Here is a 27,154-nt window from a genome sequence, read left to right as displayed (position 1 = left end):
GAACATAGACTGAAGTAAAGCGAGTATTGTGTGTACTGATACGGCAGTGTTTACATTAACACCACCAGGCCTGCTCTCTGTGGGCGGGGCCTCCGTCACCCTCTCTCCACAACAATTTGTTCACTCGGTCGCAGCCATCTTGCTCAGTAATTCCTGTATCAACAAACACTCAAATTGGCTAATAAACTTGAAGCAAACCAAGTTATCTCCCCCCTAAATGTCACGACATGTAATTTGGAGAGGTATTAACCAGCACAAAAGAATAAACACGACTGCAGCAATGAGAAGTTTGACGGAAACGTAATCGCCCCCAGTGCGATGTAACGAGCTCTCACGTCTCCCTCGGAATGACAGCTGAAGCCATTGGTACCGCCTTTTAGTACACGGGATCAGCCAATCAGCGCTCGAGGAAACCCCCAGGCTGGGCCGGGGTACCGCTGTGCGCATGCGCAGGCCAGTCGGTAAGTACCTCGCAGTTGTCACAAGCTCGCTAGAGAGCGAAGATGGCGGTTGGCCCCGTTCCGCTGGACGAACTCTTTCTGCAGGCAGGGGTGAATAAAGCGCTGGTTTGCGATCCTGCTCGGTCTGTAGAGTCACAGCTGTCATTCTTGTGTCACAACAACCATTCGCGTAGGCACGAGCCCGCCGGTAACTACATATCTATAGTGGGTAGCTGGAGCTAGTGTCCAGCAGGGACTTGGTGGAGACGCTGGCTGGAGCAGGTATGCGGTAACTACTAATGTTCTTGTCTTTATCTCTGCGAGGACACACGGAAGAGCTAGTGCCGGAGCTGGCAGGACAGAAAGACAAGTGTGTGGTCCACAGCCTTGCCCCCGATCACACACACAGAGCTGGCGTGTACTTGTTTGACAAGTTGCAGCGCGGGGTTCCGGGGTCCCAGGTGTTCTGCCGAGTCTTGCTACCCGTCGAGAAATGTTACTTTGTGCTTCTGCGCACGCGCAATAGTCGATTCACAAAAGTTTGATTCATTTCTTGCGCGATGTAAAATTGATAATATGGGATGTTGAGTATTTGATCCTTCAAAATACACTACCCATGACATGAATTGCATTACACTTTGTGAACATTATACGATATAGAGGGGGAAAAAAACAATTCTATCGCTTTATTTGATATTCATTCAGTCATTCGCCTTTATTTAACCAGACAGGTCATTAATAACACATTCTTATTTACAATGACGGCCTGGCAAGAGACAAGGACCACTTGGGGGGAAAGGAAGTGGGCTAGGGAGTAAAATAGTAAAATTGTAGCTCTACAAAGGTAGAAAACAATTTGGTAGCATTTTTTTTGATAGGGTAGCAAAAGTCGTCATAACACCGGGGTCCCCCATGCTCGGGTATGGAGGCATCCCCGGCCGGCACCGACTCCAGCACGGGCAAAGCGCTCCATGCCACTGACAGCGGAACTTTCCTCCCTAACAATCACACGGGAAGAGTGAGCTCACACCCAGCACAGACTTTGAATGGCAGCCCGACTATGAACTGTTCAGGAAGCGCCGGCTCCGCGGACGGCTCGGCTGTAACAGGTGTCTCCGGCGGCGGCGGCAGCAGCGCGGCGGTGTCCCCGGGGCTGGCCAAGGCGCTGCCCGCTCCCACGGTCATCCAGAGCCCGGAGAGCGCTGCAGCGGTGCCCCCGCCGCAGAGCCAGCCCACGGTGGCTCTGACCAGGCCGCCGGCCGGCTCTGGGGCGACTCTGAACGGGAGCACCACAGCCAGTCCGCCCGGGCAGACGGGCGCATGCGCACCAGCGCGGCTGGTGAACCACGGGCAGACGCGTCCACACATCATCAAGGCAGAGCCTCCCGCGACGATCCTTCCCCCCAGGGCCCCCCCCAGTGGCCCCCCCGGGGCCCCCCAGCCCCCAGCCATGCCGGCTGCAGGTGCCGGCGGGGTCCGAGCCCTCACATCCCAGATCCTGGCTCCCAGACTCCCCCACACCCCCCCAGGACAGCCCAGTGTGCACAACATCCAGCTGCCCCCAGGTGAGTGGAGAACTGCACTAATAAATAAACCAGGAAAAACCTGTAATGTTGTACTGGTACACAGTACTCGAGTTGTAAAAAAACAAAACAGGGGGGATGGTGGATTTTATCATATGGGGACAGATAATTTGTGCTGATTACAAATAATGTAATATACAGGACTGTTTCAGAAAATTAGAATATTGTGATAAAGTTATTTATTTTCTGTAATGCAATTAAACAGTTTAAGATTAAGATTCACAGAATATTCAAATTTTTTGAGATAGGATATTTGAGTTTTCTTAAGCTGTAAGCCATGATCAGCAATATTAAAATAATAAAAGCTTGCAATATTTCAGTTGATTTGTAATGAATCCAGAATGTATGACATTTTTGCATTACCGAAAATAAAGGACTTTATCACAATATTCTAATTTTCTGAGTCAGTCCTGTATATTACAATTAATAGCACTGACTAAAATACCTGCAGGAATAGCAGCAGTTAAATGCAGCCTTCTGTAAGCTTTAAATATCCACTGGGCTTACATAAAATACATCAAAACACAACAATAAAAAACACTTTTCTGAACTTATCAATATGACTCTGTCCTTCACAGGATAAGTAAAATGGATCACTGCAAAAACTCTAAATCTTAACAAGAATATTTGTCTTATTTCTAGTTAAAATGTCTCATTTTAGTAAAAAGAATCTCATTATACTTAAAACAAGACTCATCAATGGAAAAAACAACAATTTTCACCTGTTTCAAGTGGATTTTCACTTAAAATAAGTAGAAAAATCTGCCAGTGGAACAAGATTGTTTTGCTTGTAATGAGAAGATAAATCTTGTCCCACTGGCAGATTTTTCTACTTATTTCAAGTGAAAATTGACTTGACACAGGTGGAAATTGTCAAAGGGAAACTGTCAAAGTTATTTTTCTGGTGTTATTTTTCTGGTGGTGACTCTAAATGTTGAAATAGCAGTAAAACCACATTCATTGATGAAATGACATAAGGGATGGAAAGGAGGGATGGCAGTTTTACAGGGGGGATGATTTGGACCTTTTTTATTTCTCATCCCCCCTCAACTCCAGTACTGCTGGTACAGAAATGCTCTGAATGCCTGTTAAACACTGCTCACCCAATAACAGTGCACTGTTTTTCATCCAAGCATTCACATTAGGGCTGGGGATCGATTCAAAAGTCAAATATCGATCCGATTCTTAAGATTCAGAATCGATTATAACGCTTTGATTCAATCCGATTCCGATATTGATTTGGGTTAGTGTTAGTAAAACAGTTTTTTCAGCTGTTGCATGAATTATATGACTGTAGTTCTGCAACATATTAATACTAGTATTATATTGAAATTCAACAGCAAGTATTTGCAGCTAATGATGCTGTAAGGACCAATCAGCTCCCAGAATGCTGATAGAACTGCTTTCAGAAACATCGTGGGTCAGAATTACCAAACAGATCCAGGGAGGAAACAGAGACGGAGGAAATCAGTTTTAGTTTTTCCCATTTTCTAGAATTTGGTTTTTAGCATTTTATGCAAATTGTAGACTGTGTATAAAGTAATGAAATATAGACAATGTATGCAATTATAACTGAAAACTTTAATGTTTTCATACCTTTTAAACATAATTAAAGGCAAAAACATGGCACTAGTTATGCTTGTGTCCAACAAAACATTCCTTTTTTGGGCAAAAACAAAACAATACCAAAAGTTGTAATGATGAAAAAAAAAAAAATACAAATCGATTTTTAGGAATTAATATGAGAATCGATTTAGAATCTAAGCCTAACCCTAACCCTTTTTTTCAACACAGGCCTAATTCACATGTTATTTTGGCAATTGTCACTTACCTGAGATAGAAATGGCACCAGAGGTGTTTTTTGGTCTCAAAATCACCCAAAAATCTTTGAAGTGATTTCATAGTCAAATGAATATCAGACCCAGACCGTTTGCTCTAGCTATCAGTCAGTGTTGCAGTCAGGTCACCAAACCTCCAGTCCAGTCTCCAGGTCAAGTCAAGTCGTTAAGGAAAAATCCAAGTTGAGTCCAGTCCAAATGACACAGCTGTCAGAACTTTAAACACATATACAGTATTTACAACATTTTAACAACCCCTAAGCATCAGAATCAGCTTCATTCGCCAAGTATGGCGAAATACAAATACAAGGATTTATTTGCAGCCAATTGTTGTCTCTAGTTAATGAAATGTGATTAATATTTTATGAAGAAGTACAAGTGGGACATAGTGGGGGAAAAAAAATCTTAACCCTTGTGCTCTCTTTGAGAAGGAGGAAGGGAAAAAGGAAGGAAAAGAAGGAAGGAAGGTAGAAAAGAAGGAAGGAAGGGAGGAAAGAAGGAAGAAAAGAAGGAAGGAAGGAAGAAAAGAAGGAAGGAAGGAAGAAAAGAAGGAAGGAAGGAAGAAAAGAAGGAAGGAAGGGAGGAAAGAAGGAAGGAAAGAAGGAAGGAAGGAAGAAAAGAAGGAAGGAAGGGAGGAAAGAAGGAAGGAAAGAAGGAAGGAAGGAAGAAAAGAAGAGAGGAAAGAAGGAAGGAAAGAAGGGAGAAAAGAAGGAAGGAAAGAAGGGAGAAAAGAAGGGAGGAAAGAAGGAAGGAAGGGAGGAAAGAAGGAAGGAAGGGAGGAAGGAAGAAAAGAAGAGAGGAAAGAAGGAAAGAAGGAAGGAAAGAAGGGAGAAAAGAAGGAAGGAAAGAAGGGAGGAAGGAAGGAAGGAAGGGAGGAAGGAAGGAAGGAAGGGAGAAAAGAATGAAGGAAAGGAGTAAAGAGGAAAGAGAGAGCAGGAGGAAAGAAGGAACAGGAGAATTAGGTCATTTTGACCCAAAGACAGTACAAGGGTTAATGCAAAAATATTCTGTACAATCAGGGTGCAAAAACGGTGCCAGTTATGGGTTCAATTCAATTTTATTTTTTAGGGTTGAGTGGGGAAGCTGCTGGGGGGAAGGAGCTGCTCTAATGCCTGCTAGACACGGCTCGCGTTATTGAAGTGAAATGTTTTGCATCCCAGCGTTGACATGCGTGTTATTTTGCCATTTGCCACCTACCTGAAAAATGTTGTATGCATCACTCCACCAGCCATGTCCAGCAGCAGCTCAGCAGTGGAGCTCTCTATCATTATTTTAGGGAGTGCCTAAAGAACACAACCAGTCTGTGCTGTTAATTTGGTTCCCAAACTCCCCCGAGGCCGATGTGACGGGACCTGAGGGAAATGAGCCCCTATCCCAGAGAAGCTATGACCCTAAAAGATCTGTTCTAACACCCAGTACCAGACCCTTCAGGACGGTCTCTGTCCACACCCTGACTGGCCACAGCTCTTTTGGAAGCACAAGGAGGGCCAACTCAATATTCATTAGGTGGTTATTATTTTGTTGCTCATTTAAAAACACATACCAGTCACTCTTCACTAATCCTTGCAGGACATCTTATCTACCTGATAGCTAAGCTGGCAATCTCAATAGAGGGAATGTGCATGACGTCACAGATGCGACTTCACAGCGGGTTACGCCCACCGAGTGTCGGAAAGACTGAGTGGCAGAAAGACTGAATGGCAGTGTAAACTTTCAGTTTGAGCAACTGGAAAACATCTAAAATGGGAAAGAGCTGTTGTGGGATCGACTGTACTCATAGATTTAGCAGAAAATCAGTTATCGTTTTACAAACTGCCGAAAAATAAGCTTAAGAGAGACAAATGGATCTCTGCAATTCTCAGAAACAACTGGATTCCAGGCACCGAAACGTGGATTTGTGGTTCCCATTTTGTATCAGGTAATGTTGGATTTTTGGGTAGCTAACGTTAAACGGTCCAATCATAAAGTTCGGTGTCCTCATCACTTTAATTTCTACAACAAATCCTGCCTTGAAGTCGGACCAAGCGTCAAGACTTTTGTAAGCCTTCAAGCTTTGCTTCGTGTATTTCCCCGGCGTAGAAATTAAGTTCATATAAATATCAGGAAACTGGATTGGTGGCCAAATATTAAAGTCCATGGACCACTGGTTCTTGGTAACTGTACCAAATATTAAAGTCCATGGACCACTGGTTCTTGGTAACTGTACCAAATATTAATGTCCATGGACCACTGGTTCTTGGTAACTGTACGGGTCACTGTCAAATCCAACTGCCTTTAATTTAAGCCGATAATCAGCTGTTATCCCGTCTTCTCCACTAGTTGCAGCTGTTTTTGCTAATGTTTTGCCACTCAGTGCGAGTAAGGGGGCTGGTCCAGTGGGGAAGTGACGTCAATGCAGACCCTCTATTACATGTTTATAGCCTAGTACTTAGCAGTTTGTCCGAAGGGACTTACAGTGACATCAATAAAACTCACTTTAATTTACAAATAAACATTTTAACTGCATTACTTGGTGTCTAACACCTACTGATAAACTGTCCCTGCTAACATCACTTAGCTCTATTTTAACATCGACAGGCTGCAGCTGCTACTGAGCTAAAAACTCTTACTTTGCTTTCCAGAGACCCAGAACATAAACCCCCGAGCAATTATCACATAAACAATGGCGGGTAAAAAACTCCCCTAGTGGGAGAAAAACCTTAATCCAAACAGTGGCAAGAAAAACATGACAGCCTTGTGATGCTGGAACGCACATCTCACACTGAATTAGTATTGACATTAATTTGGATGTTATTTAATGCCAATGCTGAGCCCGTTAGGCGGCAGCCACACAGAAGAGCGTGTTCGTTGTCCCACAGGCACACGGACAGCGCTGGAACTGTAGCCCATGTATTCACCTGCAGCAGGGCTCGGCAACCCGCGGCTCTAGAGCCGCATGTGGCTCTTTAGCGCCGCCCTAGTGGCTCCTGGAGCTTTTTCAAAAATGTTTGACCTTTTTTTCCCTTTTTTTCTTTTTTCTTTTATTTTTTTCTCTTTCTTTTTCCTTTTTTTTAAAAACTTTTTTGATCTCAACATTTCGGCTTTTTTCTTGAGATTGTACTTCAACATTTCGACTTTTTTCGCAACATTTCGACTTTTTTCGCAACATTTTGACTTTTTTCTTGAAATTTCGACTTTTTTCTCGAGATTTTACTTCAACATTAATCTCCACATTTCAACTTTTTTCTCAAGATTTTACTTCAACATTAATCTCAAAATTTCGTCTTTTTTCTCGACATTTCGACTTTTTGAAGTGCATAATGAAAAAAGAACCTTCCCCCAGTTAAAACTAATATAGATACATGCAGTATGTGTTGTCTTCATTCTAAGGCTTATACAAGACTTTTCATTTTTTGCGGCTCCAGACATATTTGTTTTTTGTGTTCTTGGTCCAATACGACTCCTTCAACATGTTGTGTTGCCGCCCCCTGACCTGCAGGTAGATTGAGCCACATGCCCTCTTCTGACTTTGGATCTGCGGCTATTCAGAAAACATTTGGGTGGGAAAGCCCCTGATGCACGTACTTAATAACACTTTCTTTTAGGAAAAAAAAAACGTTGTCACCTGTTCCAAGCTGTGTAATCATTTATCATAATTCTTTCAAGTTGCCTTATTGAAGTATATTTCCGTGTTATTGTGTGATTCCTGCAGGGATGGTGCTGGTGCGCAGCGAGAACGGCCAGCTGCTGATGATTCCCCAGCAGGCTCTGGCCCAGATGCAGGTCCAGGCCCAGGGAGGCCTGGCAGCGCGGGCGTCCACGCCCACTAACCTGCCCCCAGGACAGGTAAGATCCTCAGCTTAGTTATGTCTCAGCATTAGAAGTAATGATCGTCCTGTTTGCAACTCGCTCACATTATTCATTTTTGTTACCTACAACCAAAAAGAGTTTACCACCTTGACTTATCTAATGGCGCTTTTCCACTAGTACCTACTTGGCTCGACTCAACTTTCTAAAAAAATAAAGGAAAAACAGAAAAAAATAAAGTCTTTCTGTTTAACATTTAGATATACAGGACTGTCTCAGAAAATTAGAATATTGTGATAAAGTTCTTTTATTTTCTGTAATGCAATTTAAAAAAAAAAAAAAAAAAAAAAAAAAAAGCAAAAATGTCATACATTCTGGATTCATTACAAATCAACTGAAATATTGCAAGCCTTTTATTATTCTAATATTGCTGATTATGGTTTAATGTATGACATTTTTGTTTTTGTAATTGCATTACAGAAAATAAAGAACTTTATCACAATATTCTAATTTTCTGAGACAGTCCTGTAAATAAATCAATACATATTCATACATTTTATAACATCAACAATTTCAAACCATGTATAGTTATCATAGTTTGCACCAATAACTATTTTGAATAAGTATTAATTTATTTATATTATATATCTATATAGAAGAATAGCAGAGGTGATTACCCATCATACCTAGTGCCTGTTGAACCTGTGGAGCCAGTAGATAACCTGAAAATACTAAACAACCAGATTTTACCCAGCAGTCCCACTCCTGTCATCAGGATAAGATTCTGGCTGAAGATAGTGGATATTGTCATGTTGTACCGTCAGTCTTATGCAAAGCCATAAAAGCCATTTCTATTTTCCTCCTCCCCACTGGACGGCTCTCCTGCTGGATTACAGTGAGTGATACTCAGCATGTTTTGTATCCGTGTCACTTGTCAGGCTCCAGGAAACACAATCATCGGTAGACAGGCGTCTCCTGGCGCGATGATCCGGCCCGGCTGTCCGGCCCCGGGACCCCTGGCTGCAGCCCCGGCCCTGCACAGACCTCCGGTCCTGCAGGTCTGCTACAGCCCCATTCATGCTCATGTGCAGTACTGCAGAATAGTTTTATATTTTATGCCTTCCATTCAGGAGCATAATGTCTGTATATACCGTATTTTCTGGACTATAAGCCGCTACTTTTTTCATAGGTTTTGAACCGTGCAGCTTATACAAAGGTGCATATTCTATTCTGTGGATTTTTCTTCCACCGCTCGGGGCGCTCTAACCGGAATTAGAATCAAAACTAAGACAAAATAAATGCAAAGAAGAATACACTACTTCTTCTTTAGCAGATAGAAGTAGGTAGAAGCAGATTTCAAACAGATAAATAAATAAATACGGGTTATTTTCTCTTGGTTCTGTCCCGTTTTAATCAGCAAAGTTGCTGCCGTGTTAAAAGACACTGTTAGGAAAGGATCTATTTAGGTACAAACATGTACATCATTTACAGTTCAAAATCCTTCTGTACATGTAGTAAATATCTAATCTAACAACATAAATATCTGCGGCTTGCATATCTTTTTTTTTTTTTTTTTGAACAAATTTTTTATTGTTTTTCAACAAAGACACAGAACATACAATTTGCCATCGTGTCAATTGCAGAAATAGATAAAATAAAATAAAACAAAATACAGTATTGCCATCCATCAATTCTTCCAGCCGACCGCCCCCTATACACCCTCACAGCACATATAGGTACCCCTCCCCAAATTGCTCCGCGTACACACAGATTACACCCATTAATGTATTCACAGTCATATCAGTATCCTATGCAGTAAGCAGTGATAAATCAAACTGATTAAAAACAAAACCATATGGTAGTGTGAAAATGCCACACTGCAAACAAGGACACTTAAGGATTCATCTCAGGTGGGCGTGACCATTGTAAGGAAGACTGGCCCCTCTTCACTAGCTGAGTCAATTCGTCAGGTAGGTAGTTAAGCAGAGGAGCCCACATTTCATTAAAGGACCTTTCATTACCCTTCACAACTGCACTAAGTCTTTCATGGGGGAGGACCCGGAATATTTCCCTATACCATAGGGTAACAGTAGGTGGTTTATCAGTGATCCAGTTAATTAAGATGCATTTTCTGGCCAATAATAATAATTTGTCGCATAATTTGAACTTCAAATGGGTTAAAGTCACCTCCCTTGATGGAAGGCCAAGGATGAAAAGGCCAGGGTCCCTCCTCATCCCAACTTGAAAAATACCACTCAGTTCCTGCGAGATTGTACCCCAAAATCTTTTTATCAATTTACATTGCCAGAAATAATGGTAGTATGTTCCAATCTCTCTATTACACTTATTACATAAAGGTGAAATCTGACGGTCCATCTTATTTAGTATGTATGGCGTTAAGTGTAGACGGTGTAGTATTTTATATTGTGTCTCTCTCAGTCTGTTACATGTAAAGGTAGATTTAAATACTTTAATGGCCTCCTGCCAGTCATCTTCAATATACTCTGTGTCGAGATCTTTCTCCCACTTCTGTGCAATGCTTGTGATATCGCCTGTGCTAAGAGAATATAGTAGAGCATAGAAGGAAGAAATAAAACGGTTGAGACCTTTTCGGGAGATGAGGAACCTCTCAACCTCACTATACATGACTGGATCAAGAGGGGGTAGGGTCCTAGATCCAACGTAGTGCCTGACCTGAAGAAAGCCATAGGGATGTTCTTTAGGGATACTGAATTTAGACTGCAATTGTTGGAAAGTCATTAGTATCATATTGTCGTATAAGTCTCCAATCACACGCACCCCGTTGCCGTGCCACCTGTCAAAAATATTGGGGCGGAGACCTGGGGGGAAATCCTGATTCCTCGTCAGATGGGTCAGGAATGAGGCATAACTTCCTCTGCCTAGATGTTTACAAATTTCCTGCCACACTCTAATAGTGTTGTATATAATTGGATTATTCTTGATATCCCTATGTAGCTTTTTCTTATCGCTCATGACCAAGCTCCATAGCGAGGATGGCAAAGAGGACTACGAATCTAGACAGGGCTTGGATTCAAGATGAGCATGTAACCATTCCCATAGGAAGCGTGCGTGGCATGCCCAGTTGTAATGAATTATGTTTGGTAGGCCTAGGCCTCCTTTGTCAGAGGGTAGCTGTAATGTTTTTATTTTCTGTCTCGGCCTTTTGCCATGCCATATGAATCTAGAAAATGCCCTCTCTATATCAAGAGCGACCTTCTTGGAGATCCACAGGGGTAACATTTGTAGGGGATATAATAACCTGGGGAATACGTTCATTTTAATTAAACTAATGCGCCCCATAAAAGATATAGGGAGGTCGTGCCATCTATCCAGGTCCTTCTTTATTTTAGTTACTATGGGAGAAAAGTTAAGCTTCCATAGCTCAGTCAGGTCTGGTGAGACTTTTATCCCAAGGTAGGTGAAGCCTGTGGGGGACAATTTAAAGGGGCAGTTAGCAAGTGAAGCCAGGTCAGTCGGGCTGCCCAGTGGCATAGCCTCTGATTTGCCATAATTGATCTTGTAGCCTGAGAATGAGCTGAACTCCTGGATAATTGAGAGGATAGTTGGGATTGATATGTCAGGTTTTGTCAGGAACAACAAGATGTCATCAGCATAGAGTGCAATTTTATGGGTTGTCTCTCCCATCGTCATCCCATGTACGTCTTTGTGTTGTCTAATAGCCTCCGCTAGGGGCTCAAGTGCTAGCGCAAAGAGCAACGGAGACAGGGGGCAACCCTGTCTCGTCCCCCTACGCAGTGGGAAAGGCGACGACTGTATGCCATTAGTTACAATACAGGCCTGTGGAGAGTTGTAGAGTATCTTAACCCATCTAAGAAAATCCCCCCCCAACCCAAACCTCCCAAGGGCGTCGAACAAGTATTCCAATTCCACCCTATCAAACGCCTTTTCAGCGTCTAAAGATACAGCAAGTCCTCTATGATTTTCTTTACTTGAGTACTGTATGATGTTCAACAGTCTCCTCACATTTGTGAGGGAGAGTCTATTCTGTATAAATCCGGTTTGGTCTGTATTTATTAGAGAGGGCAAGAGTTTTTCCAGTCTTGTTGCAAGCAATTTTGATAGCAACTTACTATCCACATTATATGGGTAATGGGCCTAAATGAGCCACAAATATCAGGGGGTTTATCTTTCTTAAGGATAAGTGTAATGTTTGCTAGATTAAGCGTTGGGGGGAGGTGACCAATCCCAAAGGAATACAGATACATGTCAGTAAGTGGTCCGGCTATCAGGTGAGTCAGTTTCTTGTAGAACTCCGGACAGAACCCATCAGGTCCTGGTGCCTTTCCACCCTTAAGGGATGCTATGGCTGCACGGACCTCATTCTCAGTCACTGGTGCCGTTAATTTTTCTTTTTCTTCCTCTGACAGGGATGGGAGGGACACCTTATCGAGGAACTCCTTCCTCCTCTTTTTTTTTTTTTTTTTTTAAATAGAGCGGATGCGGCTTGTATGCAGGTGCAGCTTATAGTCCAGAAAATACGCTACTTCACATTTCTGTCAATTTACAAGCTCCGAAATCAAAGTTCAGAAATCAATTCAAAAATACTGTTTAAAATTAATGTTATATTATTATCCACCGTATAATTTCTACTTTGTGTGAAAATGATTTATTTATTTTTTGTCAATGCATTAATCCACAATGAAAATTACTCCAGCTCTAAGAAAGCCACAAAGGTTATTAATTTACCTTTTATTTAAAACTGCATTTTGTGTTTACTGTGTTATCTTTGTCTAATATTTAAATTTGTTTGATCTGAAACATTTAAGTGCGAAAAACTAAGAAATCAGGAAGGGGGCAAACCCTTTTTCACACAAGTGTGTGTGTGTGTGTGTGTGTGTGTGTGTGTGTGTGTGTGTGTGTGTGTGTATGTATGTATGTGTGTGTGTGTGTGTGTATATGTGTTATATATATATATATATATATATATATATATATATATATATATATATATATATATATATATATATATATATAGTTGGCAAGGCATAGTTTTCCCAACTGCTCAGTTGCATCAGCTGACACCTCTGGACAGGGAAAAGGAACATATAAGAAGTTCTTACCTTTTACTACCAAAGTTTGGTTCAAACTGAAATTCACATGAAAACAGAGTGAATACACTGGCAGATTCTTCCTTTTTAATAAGATCAATACTGGACTGAGTACTTTATTTAATTTATTTTGGTTAAGTGTACAGTAATCCCTGGTTTTCTGTGGGGGTTACGTTCCGAAAAGAACCCGTGATAGGTGAAACCCGCAAAGTAGCAACATTTTCTTTAGGCCTCAAATTGCAGAGTTCAGCCCCGCCCCAACGCGAGCCAATTAATTGCATCTGAACGGGAGAAAATGAAAAATGATAATGAAAAAAAAACAGTAAGACAAATAGTGACTGGCGTGTATTCTACTGCTCTTCTGAGCCGCTGCATCCTGACTCTGTAGCGTCTTTTTCTCCTAAAGCCGCGGTGCAGGGGTGTTTTTTCCAGAGAAGAAAATAGTTATAGGTCGTTTTGTCGCTCTTTTTTCTTCTGGGCAAAAAGATTCTTATAAACCGACATGAAACCATGGATTATATTGAGAACTGTAATGATCGATTCATCAAAGGCTCCCACTCTTGAGCTGCTGCTGAAGCTCATTGGCCGTTCTCAGCACTGTTGCTAAGCAACCAACGTTACTGACACAGGAAGTGAAGAAGCGGGGAGACTGTTTAGCCAATCAGAATGCAGAACACGATGCACAATGCAAATCCGTGAAGCAGCGAGACGTAAAAGACTGAAAGCAAGTCTGATGTGATTTGAAACCCATATTAGTCTTGGTCTTAAGTCATAAGAGCTCTAGTCATGCTTTTAATGTTGACTACTTGTTCCTCAGAGCTCCGTTGGGGCCATGGTGCCGGGAGTGACCCCCAGGACCCTCAGCCAGACGGCCGGGACCACCATTACCTCAGTAACCGTGAGCAAAGTAAGTTGTTTTCCACAAGGATCAGGTGGAACTGGGTCTGCACTCTGTCTTCTCCAAGTATCGTCTGTAGCAGGGTAGCAGTAATTTTTTTGTTTTTTTGTGTTCTTCATCCTGCTTCCGCCCGCATCCGCAAAACTCTGAGAATTCATGCCCCCACGGCGCACAATAATAGAGATGCATTGATTTAGTGTCTTCTCCCGTCCCTCAAGAGAAATGTCCAGACAAATCTATCTGATTGAATGTTAACATGATTATTGTGGTGTTCGATGGATATTTGACAGTTCATAGGCACCTGACCGAAAGTTAGATGTAAATCCATCATTGTCATCATCACACAAGCTTTTTCTCCTTTCGTGCGGCATCAATTATGATTGAGGTTATAGCAACGAGAGTAGCTGTGAGTGGCTCAGATAATACTAATAAATAACATGAAATAAACAAAGTTAACGAATGAAACAAATTAATTTAACAAATGAAAATAGGCTTAATATCTTACCAAGGTGAGTCCGTTTCGTTCAGCACTCCGACGTGCTTTCTCTTCAAATGCATTACCAACGTGCTCCCGTGAAAAGCAACGTCGGCTTTGCAAACCTTGCAAGTCATGTTTTTATTCGCCGTATCGAGGCTAAAATGCTCCCAAACTTTTGAAGTTTTATTACCTGCAGCTGCTGAGACGCTGTCCTGCATGCGCGACTCTCGGCAGAGATTGTATTGAAGTGAGATGCCTCAGTCCGTTGGAAAAACACGTCTGGCGACAATTGTCGACAATTTTGATTATCGATTTTTGTCGACAACGTCCGAATCGTTGCAGCCCTAGAGCATATGAGCATCCATTGCGCTTATGCGCTACCGTGCAAATGTGTCCTCGCGCAAAATGTGGTCCCCCGTTGGAAGACGAGACCCTACGCACAGCGCGTGTCTTTAGTGTGGTTGTTAAATGCAGAACAACTAAACGGAGCAAGTTGAGACGACACATGAATCAGTTTGTAACGGAGATCTTTTTTGTTTCTGGCAGGAGACGATGGAGAATGTGAAGAAATGTAAGAACTTCCTGTCTACGCTGATCAAGCTGGCCTCCAGCGGGAAGCAGTCGTCGGAGACGGCAGCCGTCGTGAGGGAGCTGGTCAAAGACCTGCTGGTGGGCGCGCCCAACAAACTGCAAAAGACAGAAACACGACATGTTCAAGGGTCAAAGTGAAGAACCATTCCGGTTAAAATAACAGTTCTCACTGCCAGCTTCTTCTGGTTTTATTAGGAGGGAAAGCTGGAAGCTGAAGAATTCACCAGCAGGTTGTACAAAGAGCTCAGCTCCTCGCCCCAACCGTACCTTGTGCCTTTCCTCAAGGTAAGAGAGCCACTATTCTGTCTCATCCATTTTTAAACAAATCTTTCAGCCAAGATTTCAGAGAAAAGCACACTAGAATGTCAGTTTTGCTGTCAGTGGTAAGTTGTTTACTTGTCCTGTATCTGTATGCATCTTGTAGAGAAGCCTCCCAGCCTTACGACAGCTCACCCCAGACTCAGCAGCTTTCATCCAGCAGAGCCAGCTTCCAGCGGCCGCCCCCGGCCCCGTGTCCTCCCCCGTCTCCTCCCCGTCTCCCACCCCCACCACCGTGGTTCTGAGCAGCCCGGCTCGGCTCAGCGCTGCCGTCAGCAGGCCCGGGCTCCAGCCTCAGCCCCAGCTCCAGCCCGCCGGGAACAAGCCGGCCCAGACAACTCCCATGGTAACAAAGTTAAATATGTGCTCAGTTTAAATCAGCCGACTTCTGCTTACAGATGTGGCCAGTTGTGTTGGTATCCATACGCCTCATTCAAAGGTCCCATTCCTGGCACAGTACATCCAAGTGATTGCCGCGGCTTTGTGGCGCTCGAAACCCGGAGACTGCGTTGGGGTGGCTGATAAGAGGGGGGGGGGGGAGGCGTTGAGTTGAGGGAGGTGTGGTTATCAGCAAGTGTGTGTGTGTGTGTGTGAGCGGTAAGTCCGTGAACTTCGCTCAGAGCTGCTCCTCAGCCAATGTCCTTGATCAGGCGGCTCGGTACAGTTCTGAAAACAGGTCCACAGATGTTTGTGGGAAAGGGGAGGGTTAGTGGGGGCAGAATCCCTTGTTTACATTCCACCAGGGTTTTTGCCTCCAGGACCGCCCGACAGTCCCACAGGCCAACATAGCCCGGTAGGACTCCTTCTTCAGTCTGACGGCATCCTGTACTTCCGGTGTCCACCACCGGGTTCTAGGATTGCCGCCACGACAGGCACCGGAGACCTTGCGTCCACAACTTTGAGCCGCCGCGCCTAGATTTTTAAGCCACACAGCGCCCATTTCTCCCCAAAAAATATCTGTAATAGTGACATTTCCACCTCAGGTGGCCCATCCCAGATGTCTCAACACCACCTTTGCACAAGGTTGACATGAGGCCTTTGTGTTGCACAGTAAGAGATTGTGGGGCATTTGTGAATGTTGTAGTGCCAGACAAATGTTTCCCAGATGAATCCCTCTCTGGTGCAGCTACTGTATATCAGGTGATACGGTCCCACCTGAGGGATCCAGATCCCGGATGTCCAGCTTATACTGGAGCCCTGGATGTTTATGCAGCAGAATCTTCTGGATTCCTTGAATCATTTAATGCTGCGCACCGTGGAGGTAGAAGAACCTTTGAATAAGGTTGTAGAAGTTCCCACTGATTTTCTTATTTGTTGAGATACTTTATCATGATGAATTACTGCAATATTGTCTGGTCTGCAATTTATCCAACTTTTCTCAACAAATTACTGATAATCCAAAAAATATTATCTTTGTTTCATCACAGTTTTGATGGGAGTGGATCCCTCTACAAGCCCTTTGGGCTTCGGCCCCTTCATGCACTGTTTTAAAAAAAACAAAAACATTGTGCTAAATAAATAAATGAAATATCAAACACCTAAAATATCTCAGAATGACTTGAACTGCTCCGTCCTGACTAATTGCATCAAGCCGAAAAAAGAATCTTTCTTATTTAAAGAATAAATAATTGTGAATGCAAGTTTGTCAATTTTCATTGAATTGTGTGGAAATAATTGCCTCGAGCAAAGGCAATAACTACCAAATAGCAATTGAAATTAAAGCTGCAAGCAGCGATGAACGGGCCCTCGCGTGTGCAATTTTCACCAATAAAGGTCAAGGACTCAAAACTAAGTCCGATGACACCACCCACGAGTCTTTACGTCAAACCATTCAAAACTTATGGCAGAAAGTAGGAACTATCAAATATGGACCAATCAGATGAAGGGGGGGACACTTTTTGCCGTCTAGCGTTGCCACGGTAACGCTTTTGACTGAGAAAAGTAATGCGCATCATCGCAGGATGGAGACGCACATTTTGATGTATAACACACCTGGGTGTTACGGAAAAATAAAAACAACGAGAACAATTCCTACAGATACAATGGGGCCTTCCCACTGTCAGTGCTCGGGCCCTAATAACTGACAGTGTATTAGTGCATAATGAATTTGTAATAAATCTATAATCTAATCTTGTTATGCCGATATGTGTCTTTTAAACCCTGGCTCTCAGGTTCTCCAGGCTCAGCAGCAGCAGCGGGCGATGTTGAGACCTCAGGTAACCTCAGCTCCCATGATGGCCCTGCGGCCTCAGGCCCCGGGTCCGGGCCCGGGTCGCATCGTGCTGGGACCGCAGCAGCTCCTGCAGCCAGGTGAGCAGCAGCCCAACAACACCCCCTCTCTGCTCTCTGAGGTCATCCAGCTGTGCTTTATGTTTCTGTGCTAGTTCCCTCGAGGCCACAGGGCTCTGCGTTTGCTGCCTTGACCCCGGCTCAAAGGATCAAGCTCAAAGAGGCCGGAGGAACTTTCAAGTAAGTTTTCTATTCATTCCTGCTGGAACTGGGAAGTCGGTTCAGTTTATGCACGTAGTGCCAGTTTAGAACAAGTGTCATCTCAGGGCACTTTACTACGGAAGAGGATCAGGGCCAGGCTGGAGGAAAATACAAATATTTCAGAGGAGGAAGACTCTTTTTTCATTATGCAATTCGAGAAAAAAATGTCAAGATAAAAGTCGAAATGTCGAGAATGAAGTTGAAGTACAATTTTGACTTTATTCACGAAATTGTATTTCAACTTTATTCACGAAATTTCGACTTTATCCTTGAAATTGTATTGCACAATAAAAGTGCACAATAAAAACAATTCTTCCCCTCCTTAATATTCTTCCGTTCGAGAAAAAAGTTGAAATGTTGAGAGAAAAGTCGAAATGTCGAGAATAAAGTTGAAGTACAATTTCGACTTTATTCACGAAAAATATCGACTTTATTCACGAAATTTCGACTTTATCCTTGAAATTGTATTTCAACATTATTCTCGACATTTTGACTTTTTTCTTGACATTTTTTTCTCCAAGTGCACAATAAAAAAAATTCTTCCCCTCTCAAATATTTTTTCTCCTGCATGGCCCTAATATTCTTCCGTACTTAACCCAGGAAATAGACAATTTCAGTTAAATTCAACTCTAATCCAATCCTACATAAACTCCCTTTTATTTGTATTTGTTGAAAATGAGAATAACTAAATATCCTACAGTACTTGCAGAAAAAAAAGAATCTTCATGAAATAGAAATGTTTCCCCGCTAATCTTTGGCTGACATATAAAGTGTTTAAACGATCTAATCCGTCAGTTTTCTCCAGGTTTAAAAATAGCTTTCCACACGTAAACATTAGTTTCCTGCCTCTCTCTGGGTCGACAGAGACGACGACGACATCAACGACGTGGCGTCCATGGCCGGAGTGAACCTGTCGGAGGAAAGCGCCAACATCCTGGCCACCAACTCGGGACTGGTGGGGGCGGTCACGCATTCCTGCAAGGACGAGCCGTTCCTGTCCTGCACGATGCTGCACAGGAGGATGCTGGAGATCGGTGAGAAACGGACGCCACTGGCCAAGTGATTCCAGTGGACGAGCAGTGTTGTGCTAGTTACTGAAAAATAGTAACTAGTTACTTCATTGAAAAGTAACTCAGTTAGTAACTCAGTTACTTAAACCAAAAAGTAATGTGTTACTATGAAAAGTAACTTTTTAGTTACTGTAAATAAAAACATTATTTTAAATGCTCCCATTAATGCCCCTCTAGCCTTCATTTCAGCAGGTACTGTATAGATTTACATTGTGCATCGTGTTCTGCATTCTGATTGGCTAAACAGTCTCCCCGCTTCTTCACTTCCTGTGTCAATAACGTTGGTTGCTTAGCAACAAGCTGAGAATGGCCAATGAGCTTCAGCAGCAGCTCAAGAACGGGACCTTTGATGAATCGTTCATTACAGTCTCAAATATAATCCATGGTGTCGGTTTATAACAATCTTTTTGCCCAGAATGAAAAAACAGTGACAAAACGACCCATAACTATTTTCTTCTCTGGTAAAAACCCACCTGCACCGCGGCTTTAGGAGAAAAAGACGCTACAGAGTTGGGATGCAGCGGCTCAGAAGAGCAGTGAAATAAGTGTGAGGCGGTGCTGATCTCCTTCTATAATAATCGTAAAAATAATTTCACTTACCACGGGTTCTTTTTGGAACGTAACCCCCGCGAAAAACCAGGGATTATTGTAATGACAATATCTCTACGTTGAGAAACTCGCCTTCTCTTGGCCATGACCGTCATGTTTTTAAATAAACACGCACTACGTTTCCTCTGGTCTCCGTGTGTGGGGAAAAAAAGCTTCATTGTAGCCAGAAATAACGGAGTAACGCACCGTTTGGTAATGGTAATTACGTTACTGAATTTAAAAAGTAATGCGTTAGTATTAGTCACTGTAAAACTAACAGCGTTATTGTAAGGCGTTACTAAATAAGGCCTTAGTCCCAACACTGGTGATGAGTGTGTGTCTCCTCTAACGTGCAGCGTGTTCTCTCAGGGAGGAGGTACGGCGTGACGGAGCTGGGGGCGGAGGTGGTGAACTACGTCTCTCACGCCACCGAGCAGCGACTGCAGAACCTGCTGGAGAAAGTCTCGCTAGTCTCCCAGCAGAAAAACATCAATCCCAAGGTTGGTTGACAACAGTCATGTGGACGGAAAGTGTTTGGTTGTCAGTGTGACGTTTGGTGACGGGGCCGGTGCATGTTGGGCAGGATTCCACACGGCCGGGCTGGAACTGTTAGAGAGCCAGTCCTTTTATTTGTTTATTGTTAATTTGTAAGGATCCCCATTAGCTATGCCCTTAAACATAGCTAGTCTTACTGGGGTCCACATTAAAAACAATACATTTAAAACGTACAGTTGAAAACAAGACACAAAGAAAGAAAACAAAATAACACGACAAACCTACATTAAACTTTACCTTACATGTAAATCATTATCTTAAAACAAAAAACATACATGAAACATTCCAATATACAGTAAAACATCATCTAGGCATCATCGTTTTTTTTCCTTTTTTCTAATTTTTTTCTTCTTTCTTTTTTCCTTTTTTTTCTTCTTTTATTCCTTTTTTTTCTTTTTTCTTCTTTTTTCCTTTCCTTTTTAATCTAAAAAATTTTGACTATTGTTGTTGATTATCGACATTTTGACTTTTTTTTCAACATTGCGACTTTTTTCTTGAGATTGTACTTCAACAATTATCTCGACATTTAGACTTTTTTCTCGACATTTTGACTTTTTCCTCAACATTTTGACTTCTTTCTCATCATTTTGACTTTTTTCTCGACATTTCAAACTTTTTCTTGACATTTCAACTTTTTTCTCCACATTTCAACTTTTTTCTCCACATTTTGACTAACTAATATAGATACATGCAGCATGTGTTGCCTTCATTCTAAGGCTGATACAAGACTTTTCATTTTTTGCGGCTCCAGACATATTAGTTTTTTGTGTTTTTGGTCCAGTATGGCTCTTTCAACATGTTGGGTTGCCGCCCCCCGGACTAGGCCATGAAAATCAGATCAAAAATACACCTTACCCTGTCCAGTATGTATCTGTATCTGTATAAGTGTGTGTGATTAGATGATACCTGCACTGGAGCAGTGCGTCCCTCCCCCCGGTCACAGTGAAAGAGTGTCTGTGCGGGTCCTGCCTAACCAAGCCTGGTCTCTCCTGGGCTGGATAACCTCTGTTAATATGTTGGCTCCTCTGGATTGTTATTGTCACCGTGTGCCGGCAGGAGGACGACGACCACGAGCAGACCAGCGACGTACGCGCTCAGCTCAAGTTCTTTGAGCAGCTGGAAGTGTTGGAGAAACAGCGTAAGGAGGAGCAGGAGAGAGAGATCCTGCTGAAGGCTGCAAAGGTACAGGAGCATTACTCTCACTCAGGCCTGGCTGTAGGATTTCAGAACATCAACACAGCACCTAGTGCCGTACTGTGGCGTATCACTCCGCCCAATCTAAAACACACTAATCACTACAGATAAACTGACTAGTGTCATTATAGTCCCTGATTTACATCAGAATATAAAGAATATATTTATAAAATAATCAACCCTGAATTACCAAAATAACCTTCTTAACAAAAATAAATCTCCTCTTACACTTATAAGGTGAGCATGAATCAATCTTTTTTATGATGTAAAATTGTATGTATTTATTTACTTTTATTTATTTATTTAATTTTAGTTGTTAAATTTCTGGAAAAGAAAAAAGTCAAATCATACATGAGAGAAACTATTCAGTTTGTGTCTAAATATTTGTACTTGTCTGAAACTGAAGATGCATAATGCAAACATGACATTTACTTTTAGTTCAGTTTGTGGAAAATGGTTGTCCTGGCTTTCTCTTTAAAACTTAAACAGTTATAAAGCATTACAAACTGGAACAATAGGGCAAATGTACAGTATTGTTTTGTATTTTGTGTCTTTCAAATAAAAGACCATTTTTTCCAGTCACATGTTCCTCATTCAAGGTTATTAAAAAAATACTGCTATAATATCGTATCGTTATCGTGACCTCAATATCGTGTATCGTACCGTGAGATAAGTGTATCATTACACCCCTAGCAAGCAGTGATGCAGGCGTCCTGAGCCTCCACAGGCCATTTTTGACGCTTTCAGTGTGAATCCACCTAGGCATCATAGGGCAGTGCATTTGAGCGAGCACACAAACAAACAAACATGGCAAGAGGAAGTTAGGACGATGGTCGTGGACGACCGACTTCCAGCTCGTAGCTGACACCTCCGGATGCTTCATTCTGGTTGTCATGGAAACAGGATGCTCTGCCAGCACTGACCATTGTGGTGCGGCATCCGGGCGGGAATACAAACATTTAATATGCACCAAACTAACGTGAAAAACAACCTGTCTATTAGACCACATGACATCAAGTAATCCTTAGTGGATTTCAGGAAGACAGACGGTCAATATTAATGCTGTTTAAAAACGTAAATATTGGGTAGAGTTAAGATAACTTGAAGCAAAGCTGGAAGTTTTCCATTGATTGAAATTGAATGGGCTTGATTTTACAAACACAACTCAAATGTAGAAGTGCAATAACTACAATTCTACTAATTATGTCTGAAATAAAACAGAACATCACTTCTAGTATTACTTGCAAATGAGGGTATTTTTGATTTGGACTTTTTAGTCTCGAGCTCGGCAGGAGGATCCTGAGCAGCTGCGTCTGAAGCAGAAGGCGAAGGAGGTAAGAAGAGACGGGAAGGACGATGGCAAGTGTCTCTTTCTGTCCGTGCACGTGTGTGTTTATCTCATCCACCCGTGTGTTTGTTGTGCAGATGCAACAGCAGGAGTTGGCTCTGATGAGACAGAGGGAGGCCAACCTGACTGCTCTGGCAGCCATCGGCCCCAGGAAGAAGAGGAAGAATGTGGATTCTCCATCCTCCTCTGCTTCAGCTGAGGTAACGCTGAACACCAGCCACCTTTTCTCTGCCAGTCATGCCTCCGAACGTGTCAGCTGTTTCCAGATGCGTGGTGTTTTTTAGGGTCATCTCTGGCCGTCCCTTCTTATCTACATTTGTGCTTCAGTCAGAAATTCCAGAGCACAGTATAGAGGGAATACGCATGACGTCACAGATGTGAAAAGTCAGCTGGAGCCGTGAGCAGCTATGAAGAGACAGAGCTCCTGGTAGATCTGGTCGTTCCTTATCTCCGTCTAGATCCCTTTTTAATTCTCTCCTCAGCACCAGGTTTATGAACATCTGACCCTCAGAGTTGGATCATGAAACAGACTTTTGCTGCCGTTGCTGGTTGAATAAAATGAACCAGAATCCGTCAGTCTCTTTCTCTGATTTCCTCCTCCTGACTCAGACGTCTGACTCCAACCCCCCGACCAATCGGTGGCCTGTAGTGTGATGATGTCAGATACAGCCGACTCAGCAGCTTAGAACCTCGGCAGAATAGTTACAGAAAAGTATTTACTCGGCACGTTAGACCCCTGGTGGAAAAGCGCAAAGGCGAGTCAGGCTGAGTAGGTACTAGTGGAAAAGTGACATTAGATCAGCTCCATAGTCCGTCCTCATCCATACCTGGAAACAATCAGTATTTCAAGTCATAAACTTCATAAATCAGATGAGAGTTCAGGATCTCCCAGTGTTTTTCTGTGGAGCTGAAAGTACCAGCTGATACTCCACACTCATTGGCTCGTCTGCATTTGAGGGGCGGGGCTTACTGAAGGGTCAACTTTATCATCTTTTTTCAAAAACATATTTTTGCAATTGTTAACCCTTGTACTGTCTTTGGCTCAAAATGACCTAATTCTCCCTCCTTCCTTCCTTCCTTCCTTCCTTCCTTCCTTCCTTCCTTCCTTCCTTCCTTCCTTCCTTCCTTCCTTCCTTCCTTCCTTCCTTCCTTCCTTCCTTCCTTCCTTCCTTCTTTTTTCCTTCTTTTTTCCTTCCTTCTTTCCTTCCTTCCTTCCTTCCTTCCTTCCTTCCTTCTTCTCTTCATTCCTTCTTTTCTTCCTTCCTTCCTTCCTTCCTTCCTTCCTTCCTTCCTTCCTTCCTTCCTTCCTTCCTTCCTTCCTTCTTTCCTCACTTCCTTCCTTCTTTTTTCCTTCCTTCTTTTCTGCCTTCCTTCCTTCTTTTCTTTCTTTCTTTCTTCCTTCCTTAATTCCTTCCTTCCTTCCTTCTTTCCTCACTTCCTTCCTTCTTTTTTCCTTCCTTCTTTCCTTCCTTCCTTCCTTCCTTCCTTCCTTCCTTCCTTCCTTCCTTCCTTCCTTCCTTCCTTCCTTCCTTCCTTCCTTCCTTCCTTCCTTCCTCACTTCCTTCTTTTTTCCTTCCTTCTTTCCTTCCTTCCTTCCTTCCTTCCTTCCTTCCTTCCTTCTTCTCTTCATTCCTTCCTTCCTCCCTTCCTTCCTTCCTTCCTTCCTTCCTTCCTTCCTTCCTTCCTTCCTTCTTTCCTCACTTCCTTCCTTCTTTTTTCCTTCCTTCTTTTCTGCCTTCCTTCCTTCTTTTCTTTCTTTCTTTCTTCCTTCCTTAATTCCTTCCTTCCTTCCTTCTTTCCTCACTTCCTTCCTTCTTTTTTCCTTCTTTCCTCCCTTCCTTCCATCCTTCTTCTCTTCATTCCTTCTTTTCTCCCTTCTTTTCTTTCTTCCTTCCTTCCTTCTTTTCTTTCTTTCTTCCTTCCTTCCTTCCTTCCTTCCTTCCTTCCTTCCTTCCTTCCTTCTTTCCTCCCTTCCTTCCTTCCTTCTTCTCTTCATTCCTTCTTTTCTGCCTTCCTTCCTTCTTTCCTCACTTCCTTCTTTTTTTCCTTCTTTCCTCCCTTCCTTCCTTCCTTCCTTCCATCCTTCTTTTCTCCCTTCCTTCCTTTCTTCCTTCTTTCCTTCTTCCCTTCTTCCCTTCCTCCTTCCTTGACCCGAAGACAGCACAAGGGTTAAACAACACAGATGTCAGATTTGCCCTAATTTTTCCTTTTTATACATTGATTTAATGACAAACTGTCTTTTAAGTCAAACCTGAATAAAAGCAGTTATGTTTAAATCTGATACAGTTTTATTTAGTTTAACTTGTCACATGAACAGTGCAGTGATTAGTTAGAACGTTGGTGTCTCCTCCAGTTGTAGTGATGTTTTGGAGCAGTATCTGATGTCAGACGGTCCTGTGTTGGTGGTGACCCCCCCCAGCGGGTCGGGCAGAGCCCCAGCCCACAGAAATATCAGCTGATTCCTGTGAACACAGATCTCATTGAAGTCTGTTTGAAGTCACGTGTCCAACAAGTCGTCACAGGGTTTCATGGCCCGTAAAAGTTGCTGCTTTGGTTCCTGAGCTGGAGCAGGGACCGGTCCTGTGCAGGTCAGGAGACCCGGAGAGCTGTCTAATCTCTGAGAGATAGAAACATGATAGAAACAACCGGCACTGCAGTCTCACACTCACTGAATCAATGACTATGTTTACATGCAGTCAAAATTCGGGTTATTGCTAATATTCCGGTTACTGAAACATTCGGATTATTCCGTTGGTAATGAATCATTCAGGATATCTGGATCAAACCAGCGACGCACGGAGAACATCATGACGCAATTACCGTCATTTCCACTTCTTCTTCCTGTATCCAAATTCAAAACAAATGCTGCTTCGTGCAACTTTTCTCTCACCTTCTTGTAAATCTTCTATCCCGGTACTTTCTACCGTCTACAAATGCAGAAATGTTCATATCCTTCATTACATTTATGAAGTGATTAGTCTCCTCCTGGTCTTGGTTTCTCCGTGTTTAGAAGAACTTCCTGGACTCAAAACACCAGGATTCCTTGTGAACAGAGCATGTGCAGAAAACAACTTCCTGTTCCGTTTGATGGGGATATTCTGTTTGGCGTTTACATGACCCAATATTCGGGTTTTAAAAGGAGTAACCCAGGGCTCATATTCGGGTTTTTAAAAACCCCAATATGAGCAAATTCGGGTTATTCAAAGGGGTTATTGGTGTTTACATGGCCGTGCAAATTCTGAGAAAAAAGACGCTACAGAGTCGGGATGCAGCGGCTCAGAAGAGCAGTGGAATACCCGCAAAACACAATCTGTCCTACTGTACTTATTGTATTTTTTGTCATAATCATTTTTCATTTTCTCCCGTTTAAATTCAGTTAATCGGGTCGCGGTGGGGCTGGTCTCCGCTATTTGAAGCCTTCTACTGTAAAATAATTGTAAAAAAAAAAAAAAAAAGGTTCCTACTTCGAGGATTTTACTTATCACAGGTTCTTTTTGGAACGAAACCCCCGCGAAAAACCAGGGATTACTGTTTTTTTTTTTGGGGGGGGGTAAGGCACAGTAGAACAGGAATTTAAAAAAAGATATACAGTCTACCTCCTAGGATTTTTTTTTTTTGATTCAAGAACAGAACATTGGACAATTCAATGAAATTAATGACAAATAAATGAAAATTATTTTAAGTAATATTTAAGTATTTAAGCTACACAGTATAAATTAAAAAATAGATGAATAAAAAGTGGAGAAAAAAAAACTGAAAAAACCCCCCAGAGCAAAAAAAAAAACAAAAAAAAACAAAGGGAAAGTAAATAAATTATTAAAAAGGAGGAAGAGAGGGAGGGGGGATCCGTCAATCAGGAGGCAGGGACTGGAGAGAGTGGAAGAATGTAAGAAAGGGAAGACACTTATTATAAAATTTGTTGCAGCTACCCTTCAGTGAATATCTAATCTTTTCCAGCTTCAGAAAAAACATGGTGTCGATGAGCCACTGAGTTCTAGTAGGAGCAGGGATTACTGTATCTGAAAAACCTGTCTCCCTTTCCTACCTTCTGGTTTGTTCTGATCCTGCAGGGCTCAGGGAGCGGCTCCTCTGTGGCCGGTGGGTCGGGTTCCTCCGGCTCCAGAACGGCCCGGCAGCGCATCACACGCGTCAACCTCAGGGACCTGCTCTTCTGTCTGGAGGACGAGAGATTCACCAGCCGCTCACACTTCCTGTACAAGGGCTTTCTGAAATAGGCCTAACGTCAGAGGGGAGGGGGACGGGGGGACAGAACTACTGCTCCATCACTAAACACACTCTGACAAGTGGAGAGAACAAGGACAAGGAGAAGTAGTTTTTTCTCAGAAGCACCTGATAACCTCAGTTCTAACTGTAGCCACACTGGAAGACCCCCCCCCCCCTCGTCTCCACACACCCTCCTTAAATAACGCCTGTTTCCTTCAGAATGTGTGTGTGTGCGAGTGTGTGTTAACAAAAGATTTATTCTACAACTGTGTACTGTAATATGATAGTTTTATTTTCTGAACATGTGTATGCACAATAGTACGGAAGAGTGTTAGGGCCAGGCAGGAGAAAAATATAAATATTTTAGAGGAGAAAGATTTTTTTTTTTCATTATGCACTTCGAGAAAAAAGTCAAAATGTGGAGATTAATGTTGAAGTACAATTTCGAGAAAAAAGTCGAAATGTTGAGGAAAAAAGTCAAAATTTTGTGAATAAAGTTGAATTGTATTTCAACATTATTCTCGACATTTCGAATTTTTTCTTCGCACTTCGAGAAAAAAGTCGTAATGTCGAGAAAAAAGTTGAAATGTCGAGAAAAAATTCCAAATGTCGAGATTAATGTTGAAGTACAATTTCGAGAAAAAAGTCAAAATGTTGAGAAAA

At 42.5% G+C, this 27,154-nt stretch overlaps 1 protein-coding gene across 1 annotated transcript; it reads left to right on the top strand.

The window, feature by feature from the left end:
* The first annotated feature begins 463 nt into the window (after positions 1–463).
* On the top strand, positions 464–26,911 carry LOC133449041 (transcription initiation factor TFIID subunit 4-like). The gene is made up of 15 exons (XM_061728131.1): positions 464–2,005; positions 7,553–7,686; positions 8,586–8,705; positions 13,555–13,644; positions 14,660–14,782; positions 14,900–14,989; positions 15,129–15,368; positions 17,194–17,332; positions 17,383–17,491; positions 18,377–18,546; positions 19,540–19,670; positions 20,782–20,907; positions 22,197–22,253; positions 22,345–22,467; positions 26,338–26,911. The coding sequence occupies exons 1-15, from the start codon at positions 1,363–1,365 to the stop codon at positions 26,500–26,502; spliced, it is 2,460 nt and encodes an 819-aa protein (XP_061584115.1). The 5' UTR covers positions 464–1,362; the 3' UTR covers positions 26,503–26,911.
* Positions 26,912–27,154: the final 243 nt, after the last annotated feature.

The sequence above is a fragment of the Cololabis saira genome, chromosome 8 (genome assembly GCF_033807715.1).
Source record: "Cololabis saira isolate AMF1-May2022 chromosome 8, fColSai1.1, whole genome shotgun sequence".
Lineage (NCBI taxonomy): Eukaryota > Metazoa > Chordata > Actinopteri > Beloniformes > Belonidae > Cololabis > Cololabis saira.
Note: the sequence above shows the minus strand (reverse complement) of the source record. Positions and strands in the feature narration are given on the sequence as shown.